We start from the raw sequence: 23,854 nt of genomic DNA on the forward strand, positions 1-23,854 counted from the left end.
AAAGGGAGGCGGGGGAAAGGAGAGGGAAGGAGAGAGAAGGCAGGCATCCCGGGCATTCTCTGTATAGTCATGGGGAGCCCCAGAACGTCCCGGGCCCTCCGGCCTCCTGGCTGCGCTTCCCTAAGCGGGCCGAGCCGGGCTGGCCCGAGGCCTGCGGCCCGACCGCCTGCGTCCACATCCAGCTCTGCCCCTTACACTCGCCAGCTGTTAATCTGGCTGCTGTCAGGCAAGGACTGGTTAGTCCTCGAGGTCCCCCCACCCTGACTCTGGGCTGACTGGGGTCAGTGAGACGCCACACGTGCCGCCCCTGGCAGAGTGTCCCCTTCGGGCGAGTTCTGCCCCCAAACAAAACGATGAGGAGTCAGGATTAAATAGTGGTACCTCCTATTTATTACAATTATATACAGTCTTATCTTATATTCTGGAATCTATACATGATCACACAGACGAGCGCGGCTTCTCGGGAGCAGGGCGGGCTCGGGTGTTCCGGGCAGCGCTTGGCCACGGCTCCTGCGCAGGGAGGGATCGTGCGTCGCCGTTGGGCCCAGCGAGAACATGATGCGGCAGAAACGGGCGGTCACGCTTCTCCAGGAGGACAACGGGGGGTCGCCGGGGGGAGGGAGAGGCCGAGCGGAACAGCTCAGTGTGGGAGGGCCTTGGGGCTCCCGGGCACCCCCAAAGAAAAGGGGAGATGGAGCCGCCCCTGTCAGAGATGATGGGCGGGCAGCCGGATGCCCGCTGTGCCCAACGGGCAGGAGGGTGGCGATGGAGAACCTTTTCCTCGGCCCTTCGTTCTCACCCACGGACTTGGGAGTCAGGTGAGGAAACCATCTGTCGTCACGCCTGGTGGTGTCAGAGACCAGACCGCCGCCAAGGACGGGGGTCACCGTGGAGCCCCTTGACCCCAGACCCGCGCCTCGCAGATCTCAAAGGCTAGACTGGTTTTAGGGACAAAGTGTGGGTGATGGGGGCGTGGGGCACGGGAGGGACAGAGCTGAGACTGAGGGGGGGCTCAGAAAAGCCGGAACTCGGGAAGACCCACCAAGGCCCCGGTTGGACCCAGGCAAAGACCTGGGGGGGTGGTCCCCAGGGGCCGAGGCGGGGCAGGAGAGGCGGCCTCACTGCTCGGCGGCCCCCGGGGAAGTCGGCACACCGAGCACGCTGGGGCCGCTCCATCCCCGTGGCTCCCGGGGAGCGCTCCAGGAAAGAGGAAGGGGCTGTAGAGGGGCAGGTGGCAGGAAGGAGGCCCAGGCGGTCCTAGTCGATCTCGTTCTCATTGCTGGCCCCCTCGGGTCTCCGCAGCTTCTCCACCTGCTCGTTGATCTGCCCGTCTCCCCCTCTCCTGTCCTCGGTCTGGACCCCCAGGCAGTCTTCCTCATCCACATGGCTCACGTCCTCCTCCTCCTCCTCTTCTTCCTCCTCCTCCTCCTCCTTGTCCTCTCGCTTCTCCTCCTCCCCCTGCACCTCCATGCGCACCTGGCCCTTCACGTCGATCACCACCTCCCCCTCCTCCTCTGGGCCCAGAAGGTGGTAGTTGACCTTGGAGCCCTCGGGGCTGTGGTTCTCCTTGACCGGGGACGAGGAGGCCGACTCGTTGCTGACGGGGGAGATGTCGCTGCTGCTGTTGTGGTTGGCCACCGTGGGGTTGGAGGGCGACGAGGACTTGACCGAGATCTGCCAGGACGGGATCTTGGGCGCGGAAGGGGACGGGGGGAACTGCCTCCTGGGGGGACGACAAGGCCGGGGCGGGTCAGAGGGCGCCCTCTGCCCGGGTCTCCCTCCCCTCTATCCCACACAGACACACAGACAGACACCAGACACACGTACAGGTGCCCCCCGCCCCCCAGCCCTGGCCGGGCCATGTCCAGAAGCCACAGGGAGGAGCTGCCAAGGCCCAGCTGAGGAAGCGCCAGCCCCCCCGCCTCCCGGACTGGCCGCTAACGAGGGTCTCCCGTCTCCCCGGAGCGAGGCCTCCGTGCTGCACCAGAGCCTCCAACGGCACAAGTTCTACGGCGAGCTTTCTCGGCCCTGGCCCCCCGGCCTCCTCTTCCTTCTGCACTGGCTGCCCCCCCTTCCCTAGCCGGGACCCGTCCCCTCGCACGCTCCTGCTGAGCTTCACCTTTTCTGGGCAGACAAGGAGGTGACCAGTGTGGAAGGCTGGCCGGGAAGCTCACTCCCTCCCTAAAGCCACCCCTCCGCTTTTCCAAAGACCACTGTCAGGGAAGGTCAATAGCGCCTACTGAAAATACGGGCCCTAGGAGAGAAGGAGAAAAGGGCTATGGGAGACGCTCGGAGTGGCGAGCTCGGGGCGCAGCCTCTTGTTTGGCACCCGCTAAGACACGGGGCCCTCTAGGTGCGGAGGCGCTGCGGGAGGGCGAGCCTCGCGGGCCAGCGCGTGGGGAGGCGTCGGGACGACAGCCTGGGCCGGCCCCCTCTCCCTCGGGAGACGCGGAGCACTCTCAGGAGCACTACCTCCCCAGCTCAGTGTGCAACCAGCTCCCAGCCCAGCCCCTCCATACCGGTTCAGGAGGAGTCCTTTTAAGGAATTAATCTCAGACTTGAGTTCATTTATATTCTGTGACTCCAGGATCCAGTTGGTGGATGTGGTGGCCTGAAAGACAGAAGGTGGAGGGGGGAGGTCGTCACAAGTGGCTCCAACCCCCAGGCCCAGGCAGCGCCCGGGACCCAGAAGGCTCCAGGGCAGGAGGGCAAATAGCCCCTGCTCTCAAGGAGCTCAAAGTTCTCTTGGGAGACACATTAGTGCAGGTGAGATTCGCACAAGATAGTCAGATAAAACGGGGGTCGGGGACCTCTAGCGGCCGGTAGGATCCCAGAGCATTCTGCCGGGGGACGGGGGCTGCTGCCCTCAGGCTCCCTCAGGGGCTAGGAACTAGGGAGAGGATTGTGAATGGGGCAGCGACAGGGCACAATGGAGCACCAGGCCTGGGCCAAGAGAAGACTCCCTCCTCCCGAGGTCAAATCCAGCCCCAGACCCTTCCCTGGCGGGCGACCCCGAGCAAGTCACTTCACCCCGTATACCTCAGCTCCCCCATCTGTAAAATGAGCCGGAGAAGGAAGCGGCCGACCAAGAAAACCCCAGTGGGGTCACAGAGAGTCAGACATGACCGGGAAATGATAAGGGAGCGGGTGAGAGAGCAAGAGGGGCACGTTCCTCCAATGCTGGCTCTGCATAAAGCTGCCCAACAGGCGCTGGGGGAGCGCAGAGAAAAGCCAGGCTGACGTTCAGCCGGCCCAAGGACCGACGTGCCCCCCCCCCCCCCTCGGCCCGGTCGCCTTCATCCTGGCAGGCTGGGGCTGGAGGGCTCCCAGGAAGCGGGGAGGGGGCCGTGGCTGTGAACAAGCCCGGCTCTGAAAAGGACCCTGAGGAGGCGACCGGGGCGCGGAGAAGGACCTTCAGGGATCACTGGCCCAAAGGAAGGAAGCCTCCCTTCCCTGAGGAAGGGCCTTCCGGGGAAGCAAGAAGCAGGAGCCCGAGGGAAGCTGCAGAGAGGCTGGTGGAGTCAGGGCCGCCTGACAGCAGAACGGGCCGGGGAGACAGACAGCAGAAGTCTCTCTCTAATGGCTGCTGGGGGTTACGCTTCTGCCTGGACTGAGCCTGATAGCCCCCGAGGGCCTCCCTAACCCGCTGCTTACCCAAGCACCACCTCATCTCAGGAGGTCTGATTACAGAGAGAGATTTCACCTTAGAGTCCTGGGTCCTGCTCCTGACACTTTTAAGCCAGCTGGCCATGAACTGTCCAGTCTAAGGCTTTGCTTGCATGAAGACCACCAGGGTCCTCCATGATGAACCTTCGAGACCCATGTTCCATCTGCCAGGGAGCCCACAGAGCAGGATCATCTTTCCTTGCTAGATTCACAAGTAATTTTGGGAAAGCTCGTTTGTCTAACTCACCTGCCCATGATCCTACAAAATCCTGCCCATCAATGGCAGCCATGGGTAGTGGAAAGGACCATGGCTTTGGGTTCAGGTCACGTTCTATTCTGGGATCATTACCAAGTTGGGTCTGGCAGCTGAGGTAGAAAGGATGGGAAGAACCTTTCGGGAAAAGAAGATTCCATTTCTGAATAGGTGATAAGAGGAAATGAGAAGGGAGAGGTGAGGAGGGGAAAAGGAAAGGAGAAGGGAAAGGAGGTAGACATCATCTGACCAACAGAATGCAGCCTTTGTGAAAGGAGGTTTCAACGGATGCCAAGGATTCTATGTGGGAAGTTAGCCCAGGAAGAAGTGAAAATTCCAAAGAAGGAACTCCGGAAGGCACAGAGTCATTCTGCTAGGAGACTGATGTGGAGCTAACCTGGGTTTTCCAAGCCATGCACAGAAAATGGAAGGGGGGATGCACCCCAAAGAATAGCCTTGAAAGATTGTTGGTGTACGCTTTGGGGAGGCCAGAGGGACAAAGAAGGATTCAATGTGATTACTATTAACAACTACCAATATCAGGATTGCTAAAATCCCCAGGCTGTCCTGGGGAAAAGTGGAGAATCAAAGCAGGGAGTGGAGAGCCCCTTGGTTTGGATGGATGGTAAGTGAAACAGAAGAGATCCACTGCTTCATTCATAAATACAAACTCTTCTTTGGCATTTAAAGCCCATTCCAGTCTGGCTCCTTCTCATGCTTTACTCCACTCCCCAAACTCCGACATCCAGCTGGACTTGTCACCTTCCGGTCCCTGCCGGGGTATCCTCCCTCTTCACCAAGAACTTTTGGGATCACTGACCTCCTTTAAGACTTGCCCAAACACTGATTTCTGCAGAAGGCCATTCTCTCGTAGGCCGACCTTGCATTTACTTTTACACATCTTGTATGTTCCCCCTTCCTGACACAAGGGGTCCCCCATTAGAATGTAAACTCCCTGAGGGCAAGGCCTGGCTTTCCATTTCTCTGAATCCCCAGCCCCTCACAGGCAGCCAGGTACCTAACAAATACCTGATGACTGACTGACTGATATTCTGTTTGTTTTCCCTGCCAAAGAAAATTATCTTTGTACTGGAAAAGTGAGAACAGAAATGGCTAACAGGGAGCTGACATCTGAGATAATTAGGGAAACAGTAAGACAGCATCGAGCTACCCTTGATGATTTGATGAATTCAAGTCACCAGACCCAAATGAATCAGAACCCAGAGTAATAAAAGAACTGACAGATGTGATGGCCTGGCTTTTGTCAATAATCTTTGAAAGGGATCGTCTATCAGGAGACGTACCACGTGACTGGAAAAGAGCAACTGCCCCAATTGTTTTCTTTAAAACGTGCAGAGAAACGAGTGTGCAAACTACCGCCAGGTAAGCCCGACTCCCGCTGATGGCCAAAGGCACAGGGTGAGAATAGGCCAGCACAGTCACTAGCTGGCAGGTGGTTGGCGCTCCCCAGAGAGTGGCCTGGGACACTTCTGTCCCCCACTTCTGGGCCAGCATCCACCCCTTCTGAGCTTCTCACTGGGGGCAGGGGGACTTCAGCCTTTCTAGCCCAAGCAGACCCCTGCCCCTCACTGCTTCATGCTAAGTTCCTTAGCTCATACTACACACACAATTCTGGGCTTAGGACTAGGGAGACTCCACTTGATGCACACGGACCCATGTTTTAGGGCCCTCAATCAATTGCTCACTGTCCCTGTAAATTCTCTGATCATAAATTCCCCCTCTCCTACCCCGGCCCACCACTTCACTTAGTGTTTTGTCTTCCCCAACAGAAACTAGTTCTTGAGGACAGGGATTGTTTTGCCTTTTGCATCTATATCTCCAAAGCTCAGCACCATGTCTGGTACACAGTAAGAGTTTAATAAATGCTTCATCCATCCATTTGTTCATTAATCAGAAAAATGTCCTAATTATCATTTCCCTATATTTTATCAGAGCATTTAATAAATATTTTCATGCTATTCTTATGGAAAAGGAAAAATGTGAGCAAGATGACAACATGATTAAGTGGATTCTGAACTAGTTAAACGGCTGGACCCAAAGCGTAGCAATTAATGGAAAGATGTAAACTTAGGAGGCCTCCAGTGAAGTGCCCCAGAAATCTCTGCTTGGTTCTGTACTATTAACATTTTTCTGAATAAGCCATAGTCCCACACTTATCAAATTTGCAGATGACGTCAAGCTAGGCGAGAAAGCTCCTGAGGAATCAAGATGACCGAGTCAGGGTCCAAAAGATCCCGAAAGGCTGGAACACTCACCTCAAAACACCAGGGTCACAAGGACAAGTTGAGACAGGATTCAACAACAGTCCTTAGGAAAGAGATGCAGGAATGTAATAGATTGTCAGCCAACTGTATAACCTAGCAGTCTCCCTGAAAAAACCTACCAATGACATCAAAAAGAGGGACAGAGGATCCATTTCTGGAAGTCATACTGGCCAGGCTAAAACTGAAATACGGGATTCACTTCCAGGAACCTGATTTTATTTGAAATTTCATTATGGCCTCTTCTTGGCACATTAGAGTCCTTTTCACTCAATCTCCTTCTCATCATCCCTTTTCTGAACCCTCTTCTGGACCAAAGCAAAATACTTAAGGAAAACTAGTAGAAATAAAGACCACAGGTCACTCATTCATAATCTCCCCTACCCTGAGAAAGCTGGCTCTCTAAGACGGACATCCCAATGACGAGCAGAGTGGCCACCGTGCACACTACCATGCCGGCTTTGTGGCCTTTTCTGTTGTTCACACTGGAAGTCCCACACTTTTTAAAATCCCTCTTATGCCTCGTTTCTTACAGCACAATTCCATTTGTGTGCCACAATCTGTTCATCCAGTCACCAAATGATTAACTCCCACTTAGTTTTTAATAGTTTGTTACCAACTAAAGGACCATTCCATCTGTCTTGAAGTTGAACCCTTCTAAATACATCTCCCCCATTAGAATGTGAACTCCTTCAAAATAGGGATTGCCTCATTTGTGTGTGTGTGTATTCCTTAGTGCTTTGCACATAGTAAGCATTTAATAAATGCTTGTTTACTCATTCATTCATACAAATTCATTACTCATTCATACTACGAATATTTTGGATCCTTTCAATTGTTTGATTTCTTTGAGGTAAAAGCCCAATAATGGGATGAAAGGTCATGAAGAATTTAGTGACTTTTCTTACATAATACTTTTCCAGAATGGTTACAAAAATTTATAACTCCATAAGTGGTATATACATACATATGCTTGTATCTCCATATCCCCTCCAACACCATTCTATTTCTTTTCATCAGGAGATCATGGGAAAATCACACATGGGCAAGTTTTTTTTAGGGCTCTAGACAATTATAAATGAAGGATACTTTGCTAATCTGTCTCAAAAGAAGAAGTTTCTGTCCAGAGTCCTCTCCTTCCACAAAAAAAAAGATCTCTGTTGCTTTGAGAGATGTATACTGACGTTTTAGCCATTTTCATTTGTCTGGCAGTCTGCAATCCTTGGTCATTTGCCTGGGAATCCAGACAAATACTAATTACTATCAATTACCCAGATACCAGACTCTTGACAAAGATGAAAAAAATTTTTTTCCCACTCAATTATTTCTCTTCTTATTCTAGTTGCATTGATTTTGTTTATACAAAAACTTTTCAATTGTCTACAATTGAAATAATTTATTTTGTCTTTTGAGATGTCTTCTCTCGCTTGTGAATTTTTCTCCAGAGTCAAGAGTGGTTTAAAAAGTCCCCAGGGGTCACATTTTAGGAAGAGCATTAATCATTGGAAAGTGTTCAGATGAAAGTAGCAAGAGCAGTGAAGAGGCTTGAAATGATGCTATGTGAGGAGTAGCTGGAATAACCAGGGACATTTAGCCTAAAGAAGAGAGAACTCCAGAGTTGATGATGGAAGAAAGAGTCAGGGGCAGCAGGTGTGGGAGCTGCAGAAGAGCTCCCAAAAAGCGAAGGCTAGGTCCAGAGCGTTCCCTCTCACATGAGGATGGACAGCCGGATGACCCCTTTTTGAATGACCTACTTGTTGCACAGTCTTTATGGTCTAAACTGAGCAGACCAGATAGATTCTGAGGCCCCTCCCAAGTGTGAGATCCTGGGTGTCTGTGTCCCTGACGAGAATCCTGGCCATGGGTCATAGAAGTGCTTTCCTTCACGAGGGGGGATAGCGTAGCTGTCAGACCTCCGAGCATGGCACAAATGGCGGTCGTTCCGTTCTTGTCGCTGCACGAGATGCTTACCTCAGGCCGGCCGGGGACAGGGGCAGAGTCTCACGGCCTTTGAATCTTTCCCTTTACCGGGGGGGAGGCAATGGGCTCCCCACGGACAAGCAGGATTGCCTTTTCTCGCTGTGCCCCCTGCCTGGCACTTCAGGGGCGCCGCCGCCTTCTCCTGCGTGACTCTCACCCATGTCCTCCCCTAAGCCGAGTGTCCACGGGGCCAGCCTCTGGGCCTCGTTCTCGGCCTCCAGCAACCCTTGGTGCTCCCTCTGGCACAGGGACAATGGGCCGGGAACATGTGAGGCTGTGTGCCCTCTGGTCATCCTGCCAAGCACTGGAAGCTCCTGTCGGACTTTGGGCCCAGTCACTTTGCTTCCTGTGGGATGAGTCACGGCTACAGAACATCACCAAAGAACGCTGATGTTAAAATGACACCTCTACAACAGAGAGCAGCCTAGAATCAATTAAAGAGCTACACAATTCTCCAAACGCATCGCAGCCAACTCTCCTCATTTAATTCTGGGTCCAGCTAGAACTGTGGCTGTCCAGGCACACACCCACACTCTATTACTCGCATGGCTGAGGAGCCTGCAGGGCCTCTCTCTGGTCATTTTGCAACCACTTTGCATGTGCCCGCACACGTCTGTTTTCTCCCCCAGGAGACTGTAAGCTCCTTGAGGGCGGAGACAATTCATGTATCCCTCTGCCCCTCCGTGTTTTGTAGGGCATCCGGCGCATACAGCAAGCACTTAATGTCTGCTGGCTGACCACCATACGTACGGGACACACTCTTTGAGAAGAAACATCTCAAGGGGCATCCAGCGCTGCCGAGTCAGCTGCCTTTAGAGGTGCCATGGCAGGACCTCAGAACCTTTCACCATGAAGGCAACTTCTGTCACAGAGAACATTTGCAAAATGCTGTTTTCCTCCTGGGTACAGGGAAAGTTCATTCTCCCAAAGTTTTAGAGAGATGAGAAAGTATCCAACTTTATGGATAGTTGCTGAGAGCCTCTGATCCCCCTTTGTATTCACACCCAACACAGTCCAACCTGTGGGCATCTCCCCCTCTGTCCTCCCTGTCATTGGCCCGGGGCAGCGACCTTCCCCTTATTTGCTTTGTGAACATCACTGCTTCTTCACAACAAACAGGGCCCTAAGTTTTAATGAGTCTTAATACGGCAGCTTGGTTCTCCAGTTGTTTCTCACCCTCCTTCAGTCTCTGCCAGGCTTGTTCTTTGGACAATCAAACTCCGTTGTGTCTCATGTCAAGCTTTGAAAAAACTTGCTTTCCTCCCCTCCACCTGATTTTGCTGTTTTCCAAGACAAAAACCACTTGTCATTCTTCTCTGTCCTCCTCCACAAGATCTTCAAATGAATTTATATTTGCAGACTCGATCTGGAAACCGAGGGCTTCATGCCTCCAGTGGTTTCAGACTCCTTAGGCCTCCGCATTGTGGCAATGGCTTCACTCCAGGCAATGCGGGGTCTGTGGTCATTTTTTCACTGTCTACAACTTAATTGAAGTCACATAGTAGGAACTTAATAAATTGAATGAAAGCCACCACATGGGAAGTAATGGTCATCATCTCTGGGCCTCTGAGCATGATTATATTCTGCTAGAATAGATTTAAATATTTCCCAGTTTAAAAGAAACTGTTCCAAAAGACTTAATTTCCAATACTTTCCCTGCTAAGAGCAGAAACCACATGGTGCACCAAGGAGTAATAATTACCCAACCCAACATCCTCTCCCGTTTCCTTCCAGCGATTCCCGCTGCAGTGGACGGAGAACAGGACAGCCACCACAGAAACGGTTTTTACAAATGCCAAAGCCAGTTGGATGAAATCATTTTAAAGGCCACAAGTGTGCCTGACGTGAGGCACATCGACTCCAGTCAATCTCCAAGTTGTTTTTGAATGAGTAATTAATGTGGGCTCCCTGGAAGGTGATCACTCCTAAATTTCTCTTCTCTGTCCCTTATTACCCCGCCACAGGGCCAACCCAGACAATTCAAATAAAAATACAGAAGGGTGGGAAGAGACATCAGCCCAAGAAGAATAAACAGAGGGTCGTGTGTAGAAGAGAAGCTCAATAAATATTTGAGAAATAAACAAGTGGCTGGCGGTGCCGGTAGGGGTCCCGAGACGGCGAGGAGAACCTTCCCGGAGCTTGTGGGCTGGCGCTCCTCAAGGACCTTTTGCAGGGAGCGTTGCCTCCACTGCTTCCAGAACTAAGAAGCTGGGTTTGGAGGGGCTTTGGTTAGAGAAGTGCACTCCTGACACACACACTCAATTGCAAGAGTGTATTCCCTTGGGATTCACACTCCAAGCCATCAGACAGGCAAGAACCCAGGAGCCGCCACTGTTCTGGCTTCTCTAAGACCTTGAAAGCTACAGCAGCACATTAACAAGGGAGCAATTTCTACTTACCGGCCCGCAAAGGACTCAAATTTCCAAACGCATATGGTGCCAGATGCCTAGGATTTAGAAATAAAATCTGACATCTGGGGCTTTTTAGCCAGTCTCTTTAAAAAACAGTTGTAGAAAACTCAGAGCCTTCGGTTTTATGTAGGTTTTTTAATTACTTAAAGCTTCTCTTTTTAATTTTTTACAGTGCTCCAGTAGGAGTTTGGAAGGCAGATATAAAAACTTACATTACAGCTGAGAAAACACAGCTTTTGCTCTTTGGTTTATGGGGTTACCAAAGTCTTCGTACACATGGGTTTTAGATACCCAAACAGCATGCTTTACATTTCAGAGTAGGAGAAAATGAGAAGGGGTGGGAGGAGAGAGGGTTCTTTTAAAAAAAAAAAAAAGTGCGAGAAACTTTTAAAGGCTGTTCTAAACCACCAAGCAGAATTCCCGTGCCCTTTCCCTTCTCAGAACCCAACATGTGGTCTTAATCTTAATTCTTAAGACCTGAAAACAGTTTTCCAATTTCCGGAATGGCTTCAGGCCCTTGGCAGGCCACAGCTCCAAAGGATAACAGAGCTGTGACCATAAATTGGCTTTCACGGTTTGTTTATGGCTGTGCCGCCGTGTGGGTCCTACTGCACGGAGAGAGTTCCATGGTGCACAGTGGCCACTGGCCACAAACGAGCTGGGAGGGAGCCCGTGGCAGCTCTGTGTGTGGGATGGGGGCACGCAGGCTGCACGCCAGGCAGGGACAATCCAAAGGCACTGAATGTCAGTGTCCATGTGGCCCCTCGGCAGGCCATGGCCCTTTCTGTGGGGGATGCCCAGTTGGAGATCATGGCGCCTGAAGCCCAGGGTCTATCAGGTGACAAAAGGCCCTCACGATAAAAAGATGTGGCTCCTGCCCTCATGGAGCCTCTGACCTAATGGAGGCCCACAACTCATGCACCTGAGGTAGACTAAGCAGTAACCACTGAGCGACGAAGAAACGAGTCCCCGAGAAGAGCAGAACCTGAGAGGGGGGCGACGGAGTGACACGGGAGCCCAGACAAAGGAGGGCGCGACAATGCTCTACCCCAGGGCAAACAGAACCACTTAGATCAGAGGAGACAACAGTACCACACCCTCCACCCCGGGGAGAAGCCCCAGGATAACAACCTTCTGCACTGGAAAGAAGGAAAGATGTCCTCAAACTGTCGATTTAAACAGACCTACACGCGCTCCCTGCCCCAAGCAAGGAGTCCGCCCCGTGGGGGCCCTACTTGCTTCCTCTGGGTGAGGGGAGGCTGTCAGGGAGCAATCGGCCTTGTGGACATTTTGCTTTTTAACACAGTCTCTTGATTGGTTTGTACAGCCAAGCTGTCCTCTGGCTCTTCTCCGCCGTCCCCAATCTGTTCTGCGTCGCCACCTGGCCATCGCCGTAGAGTGGCAAAGAGACTCCCGTGTCCCTGGGCATCACACAAGCAGCTCCCCCTGCCCGCGGCATACAGAGGCTGAGCAGCTTGCCGCCCCCCTAGCAGTCAAAGGCTGGATCTGAACTCGGGTTTTCCACGTCAGGTCTGGCGCTCGCTCCCTCCGCTCTGTCACCAAATCCCAGGCTGGCGCAGTGGCCAGAAGGGTTCAGAGTGAGAGGGCTCCATGCCCGAGGCCGGAAAACCTTCACTCATTCACTCAGTCAGCATTTACTGAGCACCAGTGTGTGCTGGGGGCTGGGCCCCGGTATACGTCCCAGAAGAGAGCAGAGCTCCCTGGGGAGCGTATAAAGGAGAAGCACAGAAGCAAGGACCCCCCGCCCCCCGCCCCAACAGCGGAGGCCCAGGCCAGGGCGGCCTCCCTCGGACACGCCGTGCTGCCGGCCGTGGCCACCTGACCAGTGCGGGGATGTGGCTGTTGCTGAGCGGGCTGAGGGCACGGTCAGGGCCTAAGGAGGGCAGCCCGCGGCACACAAGGAGAAATGAACCGAGACCGGAAGTACCTTGGAGGCAGCCAGTTCCTGGGTAAGATCCTGGATTTTCTGTTGCTGCTGGATCAGAATTTCTTGGACAGAGGCTAACGTCGCTTGTAACTGAGTCACTGCAGGGAAAAAGCAGTAACAGCTCAGTGCAGCTGGCCCACAGAGATTCCCTTCTCCCTCTGCTCCAGCTCTAATTTATCGAGGGACGCTCCCGCTCCCTCTCTCCCCCTTATAATTCATCGGCACTATGGGCAATCTACCTGCACTGCATCTAACCTCCAGTATTTCTAGTTTATCTTTCCATTGTAGACTTGTCTATAGGCAACAGTATATCCATCCAAAACCTCTCCCTCCTAATTAGATCTACTCAGGATTTGCTCAGCTCTCCCAACTTCGAGGGTGTTTGCATCATTCATCTAGAGGGGCCTCGCACGTGTAAATAGCAGAGAATTTCCAATTCTCAAACAGAATGATTTCCCTTCCCTTCCTGATAAACACCGCCCAGGAAAGATTAAAAACAGCAAGTGGGTTTCTCCAGCTGGCCCTCTTTTCGCCCTCCCGAGGGTCTCGGGGGCTCCCTTCCCCGCCCCTGGCCTGCCACCCCCACCCTTCGGGGCACAGGCTCCAGACAACTTCTAAGGAAAATCTCCCTCAAGCCCCGGGCCGAGGGCAAAAGAGACTCTTGGCCGGAGGTCCGGGAAGCTGCTCTGCCTGCCTTTGTTTTTAATCTGGACCTTCCATCCCGTAAACAAGTTCATGAAGGAAAAAAGAAGCCCACCGGCGTGGCCAGCTCCAGCTAATCTGGGCCATCGCGAGGTGCTGGGTAATGAACGAGAGCCCCGTGGAGTCAATAACAGCGAAGGTGGCCGGGGTCGCGGGAGCCGCAGTAATTACAGACTCTCTTGACCCCGCTTTGAATTCTTAGAGGGAAGGGGGGAAAATCACCGAAAAACCCCCCTGAAAACCTCGGAGAAGCAGAAATTAAAAATGAACTTTACAGCCCCTAGAAAGGCTGTCATTTTATTCCCCTTATTAATATTCTGAGGTTGGGAGCCTTTCCGTAAAAACATAATTAATTGAGGCCGCGCCGACAGTAAACAAGCAATTTCAAATTAAACCGAAATGACGGCGGCTTCATTTGCAAATGTGAACAGATTCTCGAGCAGATAAATGAAGTCACCGCATAGAGTGGAGGCGGAGGGTGGGGGGGGGGGGCGCACACGGGGGGCTCACAGGGGCGAGCTGATGGAGCCATCAGTCTACCTGTCTGCGTCATGCTGCCGCTCATCTCCGAGATGTTCGCCTCGATTCTCTGGAGCTGCTTCCTGTCCTCCTTGCCTCCCATGAGCAGAGGGAGCAGGTACTTCTGCAAGAAGCAGGACGGGTGTCAGTCAGCGGGGCCCTCGCCCTCAGCTCCCTGCCCCTCGCTTCTCCCTGTCGCCCCCACTACGGCCTTCCCTCCAAAGCCGCCCCTTCTTCTGCTCTGCCAGCTTGAGGCAGAGTCTATGGCTGGGGAGGGGGGTCCCAGGAGGCCCACCGCCCGTCTGTGAGCTCTTGGAATAACCTCTGAGTGACCCTCCAGACCCAGACTCAAATGCAGGAGGTTCAGGGATGGAGGAGAAGTCATGGAGCCAAAGAAGAAGGTGCTGCCCAATAACAAGAGGGGGCGGATCCGGCTGCCAGGGCATGGACCCCAAAGGCAGGAATGCAGAGGGACTGCCCCGTGCCCCAGCACCACCCAGGAGCCAGCTCCCAAAGCTGCCTCCCAGCCCAACTCAGCAGATGTCTCACTGACCAGCTCTGGAAAGGGGGGGATTTGGGCCCACCAGGTGTCTCTAAACTCTCTCCTTGGACCCCTCAAGAGAAGAAACTGCAACTTCTCCATTAAGAGTTTCTTACTGGGAAGGGAAGAGGAGGTGACTCACAAGGGGTTTGTGGGAACCGCTCCTAAGTGAAGCCCATCATTTCACATTTCTACGTAAGCATTTTCTAAGTCTATTCTGCAAAGTGCTTTTCCAATGGCTGGTATTAGTTCTTGCCCACAATGCCGCTCAAACACATCAATGGCAAAGTTACCAGGGAGTGGGGAACTCTGAAAGTTCAAAGGCAGGAAGTTCCCAGCCACGAGCTGAGGGAGGGTCCTCTGCGGGAGCCCGGCTGAAGCCTTCCAGGCCCCGGGGAGAGCAAATGCATGGCCTCCCTCCCATTTTATCATTTGATAATGGCCTGTCAAGTCCCGGGCTGCTCTCTTTGCCCATTCTTCTTTTCCATCCCCAAGTCCCTCAAGCTCTCCAAGACCACCTAAAAGAGAGAGTGGGGCTGACCTGCCCTGACCCGGGACATCAGAGATCCCGATGGGGATCCCAATCCCCAGGTAGCCTTCCGACTCGCACTTCTGTCTGAAGTCCAGAGGCAGGAGTCTTCCAGGCTCTGTCAACGGGGCTGCTGTGTGAACAGCTATTTAACCGTTACGTATTATTTATTATAGGAGGTGCTTATTTGAAAAGACTTGGGAGTTGAATTTCCTTTCTAATGTGATACAGTATTTAGGCTGCCGTGTCTGTGTACAACAAATAACCCACGAAGGAGAGTGCCAGGACCAGACTTTGCTCTGAATGTCTGACGCTGAAACATCCGCCTCTGGCACTGGAAGGAACGGCTTTTAGCCGGCCACCAGCCGTTGAGTTAGACCAAAACTACGAGTCCTGGAGATTCACGCAACCGAGCAAGAGATTTCCAGCCTATCAAGAGCTTAACTCTCAACAAGTTTGCTGAAGGTGATTGAGAGGACTCTGGATTCCAGTGTGGATTGGACCTGTCAATGATGGGACTCTAGGACAAAACGTGATTCTCAAGAGTGGAAAAAGCGTCCCTCCTAGAGGGGAATAAGGGCGGGGATGGTGGGGAAAGTAAATTGGAGGGGGAGGGGAGAAAGAGGGTGGGGGGGGGCGCGGAGACAGCAGCCCCCACTCACCCTCTCACACGCTGTGTTCTCAGGGCCCTCCTGCCTTTGGGGCCTCAAACCCTAGGCTGGCCTTCTCTCTGTCAGCCTGGAAGCAAGCGCCCCTCTGAAGGGTGTTGTCTGAGGGGTACCCCACTGTGAGATCCCAAGCTTCTGCAGATTTATGGCCTTCTTCCATGAGCAGTTTTTTGTTTGTGAATAATATCTTAGACTTAGAGGCAACATAACGTGCATATGCTCTAAACAGCTCCAGGACAGCCCAGAGAGCTCGGGCTAGCGCTCCCTTCATGTCATCCTCTGCTCGCTCACTTGTCCCCTGCTAACAAGGAAATAGTGGTCATGACCTTTCCTCGCTCTCCTGGGGGCGAAGGGGATCTTCCAGCCCGATAAGGGGAAGGATTCGGCGGAAGTAGCCTCCGAAAATGAGGCGGGACCTCAGCCAGAGCCACACGTACCTTATAGAGCTGGTGGAAGCCAAAGGCGATCCCTGCCATGATGATGGTCAGAGCCCCATAATCTCTCCATCTAGAACCTGCAGGGTCTAATGGTTAGAGAGAGAGAGACACAGGTGAGGGAAACAGACATCACGTCTCCTTCCAGCAGGAGGGGAGGGAGAGGAAGGAGCCCGCCTGCCAGGGTCCAGGAGATGTCCAGCACTCCTGCCCAATTCAAGGCCCCAGCTGCAGGCCAGGCCCACTCTGATCGTCCCTGCTCCTGGCCAGTGCTTCAGGAGTGCCCCCAACCCCCTTCCCTAAATGGCGTTTCCCTCACACTGATGTCACAAGACAGGATTCGGGAGAAGAGCAATGTGGCTCCTGACCCTTAAAGGAGCCCAGAATTCAGCAGAGGGCCCAGTGGAAGCCAGACCCCACGCGGCTCAGCGGCTTCGCGCCCTGCCCCGCTCCGGCTGCTGGCGAGGCCCTTATCATGCCCAGGGTTTTCATGAATAATCCAGAGGCAGCAGAATGATCTTTCTGAAAGTTCAGTAGCAGGATGTGGGCACGGACACTGAGGGGGCCTCTGGCCAACAGCCCAACCAAGGCGGATCCCCGGCCGGAGCCTTCCCAGGGCTCGGCAGAGGTGTGGGCCTCCCGCCCCCAGACCTTGCTCAGCTGTTCAATGGACTCCTCCAAGAGACCGAGGCTCCATCCATCGATCGAGATGCCTGGAAGTGTCTCTCCTTGGCCACCACGCTCCCTCCCTCCCTCAACGCCTGTGGAATTCAGACTGAGGTTTACCAAAGCAAGGCCTGCCCGGAGCTGCCCTCATAAAACAGTAACGGGGCAGCCTTTCCCTAACCCTTCCTTCCAGAATCCAGGACACATCCTCCAAGGGGGGCGGCTCATCCAGGGAGTCCGGACCTTTGGAGATCCCCACCCGTCATAAAACGAGGCCAAAGTCCCCGAGAACTCACACCCTGACTCCGAGAGGCTCCGAAGGCTTCGGGGCCAACTATGTCTCCCAAGGACACCCACCAGAAAACAAGGAGCTGCTTAAAGAATTAGCTCGGCTGTCAGGGGCAGGGAAGGCCGACTGCCGGATCCCTGCCCTCGATCTCACACACCCGAGGGAGCCAGAGGTTCAGCTGAGGGGGCTGGTCCCCAGGCTGCACTTGTACTAACGCCCCACACCGGGAGGGAGAAGCGTAGCATCGACTCCTTGGGCCAGTCAGAACTCACTGGTCTTACTTAGGGCGCGATGAACAGAACTCACTCCATCCCCTTTGTTACTCGGAAACCCCCTCACACACAAGGTGCGAGGCAACAATGGGGTCGAAAGCAGGGCCACCCACCTTCCCAAGCACACTCTTCCCCGCCCCAAGGGGTTAAAGCCACGGCAAGCAGCCGAGCGGCGCGAGCGGCTCCCGCCTTCCAGGCGCCCTGACCTCCATGCAGAGCTGAGAAACACCTGTAGTTCCTTGTCAGAAGCACCCTTCACCTCTCTCATCGCTCCCTCCGTTCCTGCCATGCTCACGCTAAGAACATTTTATTGCCCTCTGGTTTTCATTATTAATGAAAAGGGACCAGAATGATCTTTCCTAAAGTTCAGAGAGTCTATAAAGACAAGAAGCCGAAATGCCATTTCACTCGTTTTGGAGATGGGTGATACAACTCTGTCTGGTGGCAAAAAGGGAAGAGAAGGAAAAGCAGGGCTGGGGAGGGCTCCCGCTGGCCCAAGGGCTTTCAGAGGGAAGGAGAACTCGGACTGTGCTGCGTGATAATGCTCTCCAGGCCCTAGTCCAACTCCGTTCGGCCAATGTTTATTAATCAGCTCTCTCTGTCCCCCTACCCCAACCTCTCTGCCCCCAACTCCTTGGACTTCTTCCCTCCCCACCCCCCCTTCCCTCAGGAGATCCCCAAGCCTCCGGCTCCAGGGCGCACGTGGTCAGCCCTCAATGCCAGCGCCCAGCTTCTCTTTTCTTTCCAAGGCCAGATTCAAAGAACCAGACAGGAATCTGCTGTTATAAAAAAGCACCGCAAGGCAACGGGAGCCCAACTTTCCACAAAGTCAGTCCTGGCAATGCTAGCCAGCTACCAAGGCAAAACATTTCTTTCAAAGGAGACCCTCAGGATTTCAGGGGGCTCCCTCAGCCTTATCTTCAAGCATAAAAAGAAGGCAGCTGGAGCCCTGGCAAAAAGCTCTCTGTCCCCCAGCCCCGGTGCCTGCTGTGGCTCCCGCCTCTTCTCCACCCCCACAAATCTTCAACTTTTTTCAAGGTTTAGCTCTGAGCCCGCTTCCTATCTCTCCATGTATTCTCTGTCCTTGCTCCCTAAAAAAGTGCACCCTGTTACTGAGCATATAGTGGTCCTGTTACGGACACACGTGGCCCCAGCCCCACGGACTGAGACTGCCCCTTCTGTGTCCCCAATGCCAGGCACGGTGCCGGGCACAGAGGGGGCACCCGGAAGCTTGAAGAAGGAAGGGGCAACGCCCCCTTGGCCCAAACTCCTCGAGGCAGTTTCATCCTTCTATCTCCGGTACCTGGCACAGAGCAATGTACCCAGGAGTGTTTGACAGACATCTGCTGAGCTGAGCTGGGCCAGGAGCTGGACATTCCCCTCTTGGCCACTGACACTGGATGTGCTGCTTTCAGGCCTCAAAACAGGTTACCGTGACCACGAAAGCAGAGGGCACAGAGCACCCAGGACGCCCGCCTGGAGCCTGGAGACCCGAATTCAAATCCTACTTCGGTCACTTATGGACTGGCTGGCTGACAGGCAAGGCTGCCTCTGGCTCCTCAAATGTTAAATGAGTCCTAATAGCATCAGTGTCTCGGGGTTCTTTGTGAGGATCAAATGAGATCATTGTAAAGTGCTCTGCAAACCTTTAAAGTGCTACATAAAAGCCAGCTATCATCGGCATTGTTATTGTTACCCACGGAGAGGAATGGGAGGGGGGGAGGCCTCCTGGAGGCCTCCGTGACTTGCCTGTGTATCCTCCTTTTAAGGCTCCCTGGGCCCGGGCCAGAATTCCCTTAGATGCTAGGGCTGATTCATGGCCCCTGATCGTGTGTTGATCACGCGTGCACATGTCACTCAACAGCAAAGCAGCCTCCAAGTTCAAGAACTCTTTTCATAGCAGAGACAGCGAGCAGTGCCTGAAATGGGAGTGGGGGGGGCTTCCTGCCCATCCCCCCGCAGCTGGGGTCTCCCTCACCCACTGCCAAGCGGCCACCTTGGACAGACAGGGACCAGCAAGCCCAGCTCTAATGTGCCGTTCCACTGGGTCACTGCGGGACAGACGACGGGCGAGCACTGCAGGGGCTGCAGAGGGGCATACCTGGGATCCACTGTCTCTGGCTCCCCGCTCCCTACACCTGACAAGGGGCCTATGGGGCACAGGAGTCCGCCCCCGATCTCACGACAGGCAGCCCGGGCACACTGGGCCCACCTGGAACAAAGGAGCCCCTGCGATGTCACTTCAACCAACAGTCACCAAACGAATGAGCAAAGCCAGCTGCAAGCTAAAGTCCCTTTAGTGGACAGTGAAAGTTAGACCTGAGCACGGCGGAGGGACACGTGACGGCTCGTCCTCCACGCCTGGAGTCACAGCCGCGTTTACGTAGCGCTCTGAGGTTGCAAAATGCTTTATGCTCCAGCTCCCGGATGCTCCAAACTACCCTCAGAGGAGCTGCTATTACCGTCAGCGCTTTGGCCAAGATCACCGAGCAGGGCTGGAGCTCAGGCCTCCCTGCCTCCAGCCGGGGGCCGGCTGCTCAGGATGCTCCAGCATCCCCTCCCCCAGTGGCACATAGTAGGGGCTTAGTAAATGCTTGTCCACGGGTGGAGAATGGGTGCTCTGTAGGTCTGTACCAAAGGTTAAGTGAGACAGTTTGCACTCCTAGTGCTTGCTGGCTCCCCATCCTCCAGAAGAGGAAACCAGAGAGCAAGGTTAAATGACTGGCCCAGGACCATCCAGCTCCCACCCAAAGGCCTCGGGACCCTCTTAGCCTCCTGACCCCCCCTGGGCCACCCTCTCCATCCCCCCACCCCTGGCCATCAGGGGCCCTCCCCGGGCTCTCTCAGACGCCAGAGCCGGCCTCAAGCCTCCCCTCCGGCTTGGAGGGCTCCTTGCTCTTTCATTTAAATCCCGCGTCAGCTCCTGTTGTTTTACAGCACTTACAACTTGGCATTTCATTACGCCGTCTTGCCTTGTTCAATAATCATTTCATGTGTATTAGTTTTGTTTCTCCAACAGTAAATTTCTCGAAAACAGGGGGCCCGTTTTACGTCTCTCCTGTGCACCCGACATGCGCAGCGCAGTCCAGTGCGAGTACACAAAGGGCACTCAATAAATAGCCACGGATGGCTAAACCTGTCTTTGCTACCGGTTGGCCACGTGGCTGGAAATCTTGGAGAAACCCTTCCCACTGTCTAACACGCTCCTGGATGAACAAGCCTAAGGATGAGACCATGAGCCGTTTTTGAGCAGTACGGAGGCCTCTCGAAGCTCCCGTTGCCTGGGGGAAGCCAGTGGGGAGGAAGGGAGCACAGTCACCTCCACGGACAGGAGAGCCCGGGTGATCGCTCCCAGCCCTCCTCCTCACCACCCTGACCTCTCCCGCCCAAGGAGGCTACCAGAGAGCCTGGAGAGGGAACAGAGCATATGCCTGGTCCAGCACCGAAGTGACAGCTCCCTGAAGAGCTAACAGGAAAACTCTTTCTGTCAACACTGAAGACTCCAAAGCTGACTTCTTCCTACAAAAGGAAGGCCTTCCCGCACCTTGGGAATTCTCAATCTCTCTGATCTCTGAATAGCCAAAATATTTAGCTTAAGTTAATGGTCAAAGTGACCATTTATATTTCATTTCAAAGGCATCCAGGTGAATAAATAGGTGAATAAGTGAAAGAAGTAAAGAAGATCATGGGTCAAACTAGTTTCTCAAAAGGTTTGGATTTTTAGTTTAGAAATACAACATATTTTTTAAAATTACTCTTAAATTTACATTTTTGGGAGGTTGAAAGACTTTTTAAAGAAGCCCTTTAGACCGAGGTGTCATGGACACCTTGCAGAACTGGGACTGATCCCACCCCCAATCTCTCCGAGTGTGAATAAAAGGAGAGTGAGGAGACGCCTGCAGTCGCTTGTCATTCTTTTACTTGGCTAGCACTTTCTAGGGCCTACTGTGGACGAGGGACGTACATAATGAATGAGTGAGGTTGCTTTCGGCTCACCCCGACTCCCTTTACACACTGAGCATGGCGGCCCAAGCTCTCCAGGTGGCCTGTACCAAGTATCCCTTTGGCACCCACCCCATCTCCATGGATCCTCCATAAGCCTCTAGCCTCCACAGCCTCCTGCTCCGGACTCCTGAAGTACTTCTGATTTGTGCCCTCATTCAAATGATGTCAGTAAGGTCAGCTCTTTCTGTATGTGGGGTGTGTGTCTCCCCAAAGAAACCGGGAGTTCCTTCAGAGAAGAGACCCCCCCACACACACACACACACAAACTCATGTACAGTCAAAGGTGGCCCTCAGAGTAGGTGCTCAATAAAAATTGACTGCATTACTCCAGATTCCATATTCATTTCGCCTGTTCTTGCTAAAATCTTGAAGGGCAAGAAGACTGCCCAAGAAGGACAATGCTGAAAAAGAAGCAGAGTGTCTCGTGTGTGGTCTGGCTGGTTGGGCTGCCCATGGGCGATGGGCAGGGGGGAGGGGAGACAGGAGGCTGGCACACTGTCCAGTCACCCACAAGCGAGGGTCACTGCTACTCTGATACTTCTGTGCTCTTGGTAGGAGCTGCCTCTGCCCACGAGGAAGACAACTCAAGGGCTCAGATTCAAGAACACGACTCTTCTTGAGCTGCTTATGGAAAAAAGATTGCCCTCCGAACCATGGGCCTCAAGAGACCCCTTCAAGGTCCCTCAGGGCATCCTCGACAAAATGAGGGAGGGAGCCCAGTTTTGTCTGGATTTGGCAAACATCTTCTTCCTTCCTGTCCTTCTAAAGGGCCAGAGGCAGGGGGAAATGGAACGCCAGGCCCCAAGACAGCAGCTACTGGGACTGGGCTATGAGGAGATCTAAAACCAAAAGGAACACGTGTGCACAGAGGCCATAAATACCTCATGCAGGGACACAGACAATGCCTTGGCGATAAGCATGCAGATTGCACACCTAGTTCAGAAACTCCCCTGAGTTTGCTTGTAATTAAGGGGGTTAGAAAGGTAAAAAAAATATATAAACCCAATTAATCATTTAAATATTTAAAGTCAGGTTTTTTCCTCACTCCAGGATCAGTATATTTCATAAAGCTAGCAGCCGACAGCCCTGGTTTTTACTGGGGTTCATTTTAGAGCATGTTTAAACTAGTCAGATTGAGTGATGCTTCCAGCAACTAATCGCATGTCAAATAAAAGATATTTTATGTAATAAATTACCGCTACAAGTAATTCAAATGTCATTTATCAGTTTTATTATCAGTCAGGCAAAGTCTTGTTTCTCTATATTAATCAAAATCAAGCTTTTTTTTTTTTTTTTTTTGAGCAGTTTTGACACCTCTTGGCAAAAGTACCGAAGGGAAAAGACAGAATTACCCCCGTCGAGCTGAGAAGAGCAATGTAACGGTTTAAGAAGAATGAAGCTAAAGGGAGAGAACTAAAAACTAAATGTATTTAAAATTATAATTATTATGATTTTTACTCCCAAGGCAGCAAAGGAAGGATTTTTCCTCTGATAGAATGCTTCTTATTTTCAGGGCAGAGAGTTTTTAAAATATACTTATCTGGGAGAAATCTCAACATGCTAACACTTTACTAACAGAGGTGTGGGCATCAGAAACTCTTTTAAGCAACTGAACTGGTTTTTCCTACCTCTTTCCTCCTGGGGGAAAAAAAAAGTCTTCATTTAATCGTGCTAGTCCACTGAAGCCAGGCGACTTCCTCGAGACTCTGGCCCAACTCTCTGACCCCCTAAAGCAATTTGTTCTGAGCAAAGAGTAGCCCTGTATCCCTGGAGACCTATTTCTATTAAGCCATGTAAGGAAGCAGCTGGAATCCAACAGATGTGCCTCCTGGAAGAATTCTGCCAGCTGTCAGTGCCTATCCTGAGCAAGTCCCACTATAAGGCTGGCCCAAGGACTCAACTCAAGGAAAAGAAGTGAATCCCAATCCATTGGCCAAAACAAAACACCTGCGAAGGATGCTCAGTGACCCACAGCCAGTACCTGGAAGCCGAGCGATGCTGAGGAGCGGGTCGGACTAACAAGTGGTTGCCAGGGACTCTCCAGTAACTTAAAGAAACGCGCCGCTTCCTCGCCCCAGGGGCTTCCTCCCCTGACGGGTGTCAGTCTCTTCAGTACGACAGGGTTTGCTAAGACAAGCCAGAACGTGGGCCCTATCTAATCCACAGCCTCTTCTTTCAAAGAGCAAGGGGAGGGGAGGGGACAATGAGATCGGAGCCTCCTCTGCTGGGGATGCTGAGGGAAATTCTCATGAGACACTGCCCACCTTCCCCCAGCAGCAGCCTAGAGAGGCAGGTAAGGAACAAGGAAATCTGCTATGAGATGAGCAAAAGGGATTTGTCTCTTTGAGGCTTGCCATTAAGAGCCTGCTACTTAAAACCATCTTAAAGCTTTTTAAAAAAACAACCCAGAGCCCTCTTCCAGACTACCTGGGGCAGGGGAAATCAGCCCAGGAAAGACATCCGGAAGGAGTGGAGGGGGAAGCGGGCTGTTCTCCCATCCGAGGGGCCACGGCCTAGTCTGGGGCCCAGCCTCCCATGTGGCCTGAAAGGGAACTTAGCATCCACTGACATATTTGGGGGAGTGCATGATGCCACCATTATCTGACATAATCTATCTTTCTAAAATAGCTTTCATGAGAAACTTCATGATTAACATTCATACACAATTAAGAGCAATTAAGAGTGAGGA

At 52.9% G+C, this 23,854-nt stretch overlaps 1 protein-coding gene across 1 annotated transcript in view; it reads right to left on the reverse strand.

The window, feature by feature from the left end:
- Positions 1 to 367: 367 nt before the first annotated feature.
- The window catches only part of PEX14 (peroxisomal biogenesis factor 14), a 132,298-nt gene continuing 108,811 nt past the window's right edge, over positions 368 to 23,854 (reverse strand). Inside the window, exons 5-9 of the mRNA XM_051988582.1 lie at positions 15,937 to 16,022; positions 13,783 to 13,885; positions 12,541 to 12,638; positions 2,520 to 2,611; positions 368 to 1,723 (exon numbers count right to left, since the gene is read on the reverse strand). Coding sequence (XP_051844542.1) covers positions 1,258 to 1,723; positions 2,520 to 2,611; positions 12,541 to 12,638; positions 13,783 to 13,885; positions 15,937 to 16,022 — 845 coding nt within the window. The 3' untranslated portion in view covers positions 368 to 1,257. The remainder of the gene's footprint in view (positions 1,724 to 2,519; positions 2,612 to 12,540; positions 12,639 to 13,782; positions 13,886 to 15,936; positions 16,023 to 23,854) is intronic.

Source organism: Antechinus flavipes, chromosome 3, assembly GCF_016432865.1.
Source record: "Antechinus flavipes isolate AdamAnt ecotype Samford, QLD, Australia chromosome 3, AdamAnt_v2, whole genome shotgun sequence".
NCBI classification, from domain to species: domain Eukaryota; kingdom Metazoa; phylum Chordata; class Mammalia; order Dasyuromorphia; family Dasyuridae; genus Antechinus; species Antechinus flavipes.